A 7,921-nucleotide genomic window follows, 5' to 3' on the forward strand; every position below is an offset into this window, starting at 1 on the left:
GTTAAGCAATCATAGGCTTTTTATGCATTCTTTTATATAATTGTTCACATGTAATTACCTGTTATGTATGTGACTTCAATTAAAAGAACATACAATCAACTCGTGCGCAGTGCGCTATGTGAAAAACAAGTTTAGGATGTAAACTACATATGTAGGTTGAAATCTGATGAAAAAGTACCAAACGGCAAAGCTTAGAACCTGGAACAAAACTAGAAGTAGTATAATTTTTCTAAAATGATTAGTAAGTTGGAATCGTCTTCCTCAAATAAAATAAAGAAAACTAATAAAAAGAACTTCAAAAATTTTGAATTTTAACAAAAAAAACTATCTAATAATTTTATATAATGACATGTACAAGATAAAGAGAATAAACAAAACAAACAAAAAACTTATCAAATGCGCAGGAGCAAATTGCTAGATTTATGGTGTGTGTGTATATATATATCTAAAAAACAAAAAAACAGAAAAAAAAAACTTATCAATAGACGATTTAGATCGTTAAAGTTCTATGTAGTGTGGACCCCCAACTAATTCCCATTTTTATTAAAAAAAAATAGGGATTCCTTCCCTTAAAGGCTTTATATATATATATATACATATATATGTGAATATATAATTGAATTTTACGGCTTAATCTCGTATATTTCATAATTCTGAGTAAATAGGTACATACAATCCTTATTGTAAAAGGAAACAAATAAAGGACATATTGTCCTTCCCAAACAAGACTAATAATTATAGAATATTTACATTCATTTTCTCCTAAATATTGACTTATTCCAATACTCCCTATCAAGTTGGAGCATAGATATTACTCATGCCCAACTTGACTAGTGAATCATCAAAACACCTACGACACACGGCATGGGTAAGAATGTCTGCAAGTTGTTCTTCTAAGTTCACAAACGGTATTGACACAATCTTCTTCTCCAGCTTTTCTTTGATAAAATGCCTGTCAACCTCCACATGTTTAGTCATATCATGCTGTACCGCATTCTTAGCTATTTCTCTGGTGGACTTATTATCACAATACAACTCCATTGCTTATGTCTGTTTAAAACCGAGACTCCAAAGTAACTTCTGTAGCCAAAGAATCTCACACACACCCTATGCCATTCCCATATACTCGGCTTTAGCAGAGCATCGTGATACTACATTCTGTTTCTTGCTTCGCCAAGTGACCAAATTACCTTCAACAAATGTAAAATACCCAGATGTCGATCTTCTATTAGTCACGTCACCTGCCCAATCAGCATCGGTAAAACCTTCAATTCTCATATGTCCATGACACGCATACAAGATCCCTTTACCAAGTGCAAACTTCAAATAAGCCAAGATCCTCATTATTGCCGCCATATAATCCACACTTGGTGAGTGCATGAATTGACTCACTACACTTACAGCATAGGCAATATCCAGACGAGTGTGAGACAAATAAATCATTCTCCCCACCAGCCTTTGATACCTACCCTTGTCAACTGGTTCTTGATCTGGATAAATCCCTAAATAATGTTTTTCCACGATGGGAGTGTCCACCGGTTTACATCCCAGCATTCCTGTTTCCTTTAATAAATCCAGAACATATTTGCGTTGAGACAAGAAAATACCTCTAGATGACCGAGCGACCTCCACACCAAGAAAATATTTCAAATCTCCCAAATTCTTCATCTCGAATTTGGCAGCCAGGTTTCGTTCCAGCCTCATCATCTCTTTTGTATCATCACTCGTTATTATAATATCATCCACATAGATAATTAAGGTCGTCACTTTTCCACTTCTCCGTTTCACAAATAACGTATGATCTGAGTGACTCTGATAATACCCAATGTACGTGACCATGGATGTTACTGGCCATATGTATGTGACCATGGATGTTACTTTTTTGGAGTCTGAGTATTTCTATGGTTCGAGTCCATCACCTTCTGATCACCAGGGGGAGAATATTATCGGTGATCTTGGGTGGTTGGAAATATGTAGCTCATGGACAGAGTATACTAAAGAAGGGAGCTGTGAAAGCTCTCGGCATACTGCAGAAAGGTGCCGTGAAGGCTCTCCACATTAGCATGATGAGCACTGAAGTGTTATTCAACCACATAAGCCCTCTCGGCAACAGCTTGCCGTGGGTGGTGAAGAAAGTCGGCATGAAGCTGTCGACCCAGTCACTCCACTACTTACCAAATCTGCAACCCCCTATCTCTCGACTTTAATAGTGCCACCCAATGTATCTCCTCTGGTCTGAATATCCTGAAGTAAACAAAACAATGGATACATAAGTACAACACAATCTAATTGCTCAGTAACTTGAGGAATATACAACAAATTATGAGACAACGAGAGAACAAAAAGGTAATGATGAAGAGGAAGGGTCGGCATGAGATGCACAGTGTCTGCCCCAAAAACCGGTGTTGTTTGTCCATTGGCAGTTGCAATACATTTCCGTGAACTCGTTGTCATACTAGTAAATAAATTCTTATCAAAAGTCATATGATCGGTTGCACCCGAGTCTAGAATCCAACATGTACGATGTTCCGTATCAGAGGCTAAAAACACATGCCTTATACTACATGGAATGGCCGGGGTTTCACTAGGAGTGGTCATAGTCAGCAAACTTTGACTTGGATCACCTGTGGGGGGCGGCATCCTTAGGAGCACTGGTCATGGATGCACGATCGCCACCTGCTCCACCAGCACCTCGTTCCTTTGCACGCAACTTTTTTTTCAATTCCGGAAACCATTCTGGTACTCCATGTTATTGAAAACATGTATATTCTGTATGGCGGATTTTCCCACAAAAGGTACATTTCAAGTCATCCTTATTTTCCCGAGTGACAGGCCGAGAAGTTGTTGATGATGAAGGATTAAAGGTTCAGCTACTCGAAGGTGGCCGGGACACCATAGCCACGGGAGAGATAGTTGTTGATGATGAAAGATTAAAGGTTTGGGTACCCGAAGGTGGCCGAGACACCATAGCCATGGGAGAGATTTCCTCCTGATTCCCAATGCCATGACTACCCATCATTGTTGCATGGCGTTGCGCTTCCCGCCTCACAATAGAGAACACTTCCTCCACATATGGTAAAGGTTGTGATCTCAAGATATCACTACGCACCTTATCAAATATATCATCAAGCCCTGCTAAGAAGGCATACACACGATCTAGTTGGATTTCCTCTCAAAGTGTCTTTAAGTCACCAGCACATTCCATCTTGATTGGTCTTCTCTGATCCAATTCTTGCCAAAAAGTTTTGAGATCGGCATAGTATACACCGATAGGCCTCCATTCTTGTCGAAATCTGAATGACTTCACTTTCAACTCATAAATCTGAGAAATATCAAACCCATCATAATACGTTCGAGCAACTTCTTCCCAAACTTCTCCAGCAGTACAAAGATGGATGAAAAAACCCATGATGGTAGGATCCATGGAATTAATCAACCACCCTTTCATAATAGCATTCCCCGTCTCCCAAGCTTCATACTCGGCACTGTCTTCCTTGGGTTCTTTGATGCTTCCTATCACAAACCCTTTCTTACCACGCCTAGCGATATGCATCTCCAACACATTGGACCAAATAGGATAATTTGATCCATTAAGTTTTACAGTACTAGGTACCGCCAAAGCAGCACTCTGAATAACAACTAGGTTTACGACTGAACTGTGAGTAGAACCCTGTGATCCACCCTCCAACTTCAGCCCCAAGTCTCCTTTGTCACTCGCCATAGGTCACGGCACACACAAGCACACTGCACAGCAAACACGCACACTGCACGACAAACTGTTCTTGCTGCAGGTATCCAGTGAAAAAACCAGTTTTTGTCTTCCTCTCTTCCTTCACGACATATGCAGCATGACATCACAGTGGGATTAGGGTTACATCTTGGCTCTGATGCCAAATTGAATTTTACGGCTTATTCTCGTATATTTCATAATTATGAGTAAATAGGTACATACAATCCTTGTTGTAAAAGGAAACAAATAAAGGACATATTGTCCGTCCTAAACAAGACTCTAATAATTACATAATATTTACATTCATTTTCTCCTGAATATTGACTTATTCCAATATATATATGCCACGAATCAATTGTATGAATGCGAATATCTGGATCCTCTTTGTGAGGATCTCGAAAATTTATAAATCGTGCATCGTGCGGTCAAAAATCATATTATTATTTTTATTTAAAATTGAACACAAACAGTACTTGACAAAAACTGACCGCACGATGTATGATAAACGGACACGATTTAATATATATATATATATATATATATATATATATATATATATATATATATATAAACACACACACACACACACGCCACAATCCAAATCTCTATTTTCCATAGGCTGATCACCATCAGCACCTAAGGCGGCCACGTGTATTGAGTTCCACAGCAGAAGACACCGCTATAGAAATATTACAAATCATGGAAAATTGTTGCAGTTTTTATTCATCAATTGCATGATATGTGAATTTTTCATATGTGCTTACTGACTAGCCATGTACACATTTGTTGAACCAATGAATAAAAACGATGACGCAATTCCAAATTCTCTTCGACTTACGAGATATATAGCTGTTAAGTTTTGCTACGGCTTTAAGATCGGCCTGAGGAGCCAACCGTCAATAGCATGTAGAAAGATGAGGGTAAATGGTGGTGTGGATATGAGTAGAAAAGAGGAATGCTTATTGAACAAGAAAATAAAATAAAACAAAATAAAGCTTATTATATGTTGATGTACAAAATCAGTGAGGACTTTGGTACCACATAAAGTGTTAAGTTTGTGACCTTCGCTAGATTGCTCCGGTCATTTTTGTGGATAAGTATGTAAATGAATAGAGACAGGGAAGAAAATACAAGATGTATGTGGTTCACCCAGATTGGCTACGTCCACGGAGTATAGGAGTTCTTATTAATTGTGAAGGGTTTACACAAGTACATAGGTTCAAGCTCTCATTTTGTGAGTACTAATGAATGATTTAGTACAAATGATATTAGGAAATATTGTGGGAGAATGATCTCATTTTATAGAAGAGAGTTTCTAGCTTTGTTGTGACATTGACACGACATGTGTCGTGTTGTGATTGGCTTCTGATGTCGACACGTGTCGTGCTATGATTGGCTTCTGATGTCGACACGTGTCGTGTACTGTCAATTCAATAAGTACAGGAGTAATTTTAACAAAATTAGTTTGATATATTAATTAATATCATGATTTCACTATATTGATATTGGATTTAGGCCATCTCCAACCGATGGTTGGCCAGAGGGCTCGTTTTAGCCCTCTGGCCCTCCAAGATCCTCCAAGATATTAATATTTTAATGAACAGTTGTTGACCCTAAAAACTACAAAGCCTATGTGGCGCGCAGGCCGAGTAATTAATGAGCTAACTACGTCCTTCGGTGAATGCGGGGCGTGCCAACTCGTCGGCCGAGGAGTAAATTTGTTGATGTTGCGTTGGGTCGCGCTACTGACTTCTGCGTCTTGCGATTGCGGCCGAGAAAGGAACACGTCTCGGCCTCTTGGGCTCTCGAACCTGAAGACAAAGTTACTATTCTTACGAAGTTCAATATCAAATTCGGCTTTCAATGTGCCGAATGTAATAACTGTAACACCTCACTTCGCCGAGAAGGTTGATGAGATGACCTCGACCAATAAGGATTCAGAAACCCTTCTCGACCGAGACTTGGATAGGTAATCAATCGTTCTCGCCGCAGTGCTGTTGATGCCAACGGAAGATACTGCGAGACCGACTGACTCTACAGTGACAGAGCTATCTATGCCGACTTAAGATATCACCGGTTGCTTCCACAGTGCTGTTGATGCCAACGGAAGATGTGTCAGCGAAAAAAAGAAAAAGAAAAATCACAAGTTGTGAGAATTTGCACAAGGCAATTTTGTATTGATTTGCAAGGGCCTTCCTTAATGCACAGCTTCCCCTATTTATAGCGCTGGTCCTCGAGCCCGAGTTACAATCCTATTCGGACTAGGTCTCCCTCCCTGGATCAACATCACCTCGACCAATCCTATCTCCACTAGGACTACGTATCTAGTCCTTAACTGAGCCGGATTCGCTCTCTGGATTACTGACCCTGTCGAGAGTCCCTATTGTACTAGGACTCGGCTTGCGTTCTGTTTTAACCGACCTAGGCTTGGAAGCCCATGAGCTGAACGGTCCATGGCCCTTTCGCCGCACGGCCTCCCGGGCCGAGAGTGATCCTACCCTCGGCCCAAACTATTATTTTGGGCCCAAACAACAGTACAGGACCATATTTGCCTCCGTCTCCAACCGAAGGCCAAAGGGCCAAAAAGCTCGTTTTAGCTATGTCATAAAAAACCGTCTCTAACCGATGACCAAACATAATTTATTATTTAAAAACTACAACTTAAATGTTGTTTAAGTTTCATATTGTTAAATGTTTTTTTTCATGTTGTATAATTTTTATGTTGGTTAATGTTATTTAATGTTGTTTCATATTGTTTAATGTTGTTTCATGTTACTTAATTTAATTTAATGTTGTATAATGGCTTAGGAAGTTATAGGAAAAAAAATAGAATTAAAAAAATACGAAACTAATTTTGTGAAATAGAAGTTATAGGAAAAAAAATAGAATTTAAAATAAAATGAAACAAATTTTGTGAAATAGAAGTTATAGGAATAAAAAAAGAATTTAAAATAAAATGAAACAAATTTTTTGAAATAGAAGTTATATGAAAAATTTTGTAAAAAAATAATAATAAAACTGTAAAAAATAATAATAATAATAATCAAATGCAACGGCTAGTCAGCTAGCCATTGCATTTGAATTTTTTCTTAAGAATTCATGTCGGTTATAACCAACAGAAAATCCAATACATTTAAAAAAATTATGGCCAACCCGGGGTTGGCTAGCTGACTGGAAATGGCCAGCTCTTTAGCCCTTTGGCCTTTCCGATTCCGTGGGGCCGTCTTAGATTTCACAGCCCTCTGGCCTAGCCCTCGGTTGGAGACGATTTTCTGGATATTTTCGGCATTTTAGCCCTCTGGACCCTTCGGTTGGAGATGACCTTAAATTTGATCGTCCAGGCTTCTAGCGGTAAAACCCATAAACAAGCAGGCAGATTCTCTGTCCTCCCACTTTCTGAGCCCTCCTATTTATGTGATCACGGTTAAGCCACGTCAATATTTTATATTACTATTGTCTTATTATCTTTATAAAAAAAATAATATAAAATATTAACGTAATTTAATCGTGACTATACAAAACAGGACAGATAATCTGTCTCCCATATACAAAAGGAACCTTCCTGGAAGTTCTCCTGACATCTGACTCCTGTTAAAATGCTTTTTCGGTAACATATGGTCCACTGAAAATGAATAAGATAATCTTCCACGTCATGTGGGTGTATTGTCCATTGCATCTTTACGAATTACGACCCCACCACCAAGTTATTTGTCTTATGAGTGTGATAAATCATAGCGTTGCATAAAATTTTCTTAAAATTGAGGTGCGATATTCATTTATAGCAATTGAAAATGTAAATATGAATATAAATATTTTTATGACAAAATAAAAATCTATAAATATTTCAAATTCATGTGTTTAATTCCATATCAAACTAGTTTTGTTCAAAGACTTACATATTTAATAAATTCACACTAATGTAATATTAGTGTTATAAATATCAAAACTAGGCTATTTAAAAACATTTTTATATATTAATATCACATCACATTTAGAGAGGGAAACGTGTCATTTAAACACTTTTTTTCTTTTGTGTATACTTTTAAAGTCAAACGTGGGGAAGTAAGAGGACGGACCTACATATGCCGATATTATCATTTCTGACAAAGATACTCCTATATAAGTGATCCCAGGACGGGCCTTTTCTTCATACTTCCTCCAACAGTTCGTGGATCTTACCCCTTCCTCCAA

The 7,921-nt window shown here is 38.2% G+C and overlaps 1 protein-coding gene across 1 annotated transcript; it reads right to left on the reverse strand.

Annotated features, from left to right (window-relative positions):
* Positions 1 to 1,107: 1,107 nt before the first annotated feature.
* LOC126582533 (uncharacterized mitochondrial protein AtMg00810-like) lies at positions 1,108 to 1,839 on the reverse strand. The gene has a single exon (XM_050246672.1). It carries the CDS (start codon positions 1,837 to 1,839, stop codon positions 1,108 to 1,110), a length of 732 nt encoding a protein of 243 aa, XP_050102629.1.
* Between the last annotated feature and the right edge of the window lie 6,082 nt (positions 1,840 to 7,921).

Source organism: Malus sylvestris, chromosome 9, assembly GCF_916048215.2.
Source record: "Malus sylvestris chromosome 9, drMalSylv7.2, whole genome shotgun sequence".
NCBI lineage: Eukaryota > Viridiplantae > Streptophyta > Magnoliopsida > Rosales > Rosaceae > Malus > Malus sylvestris.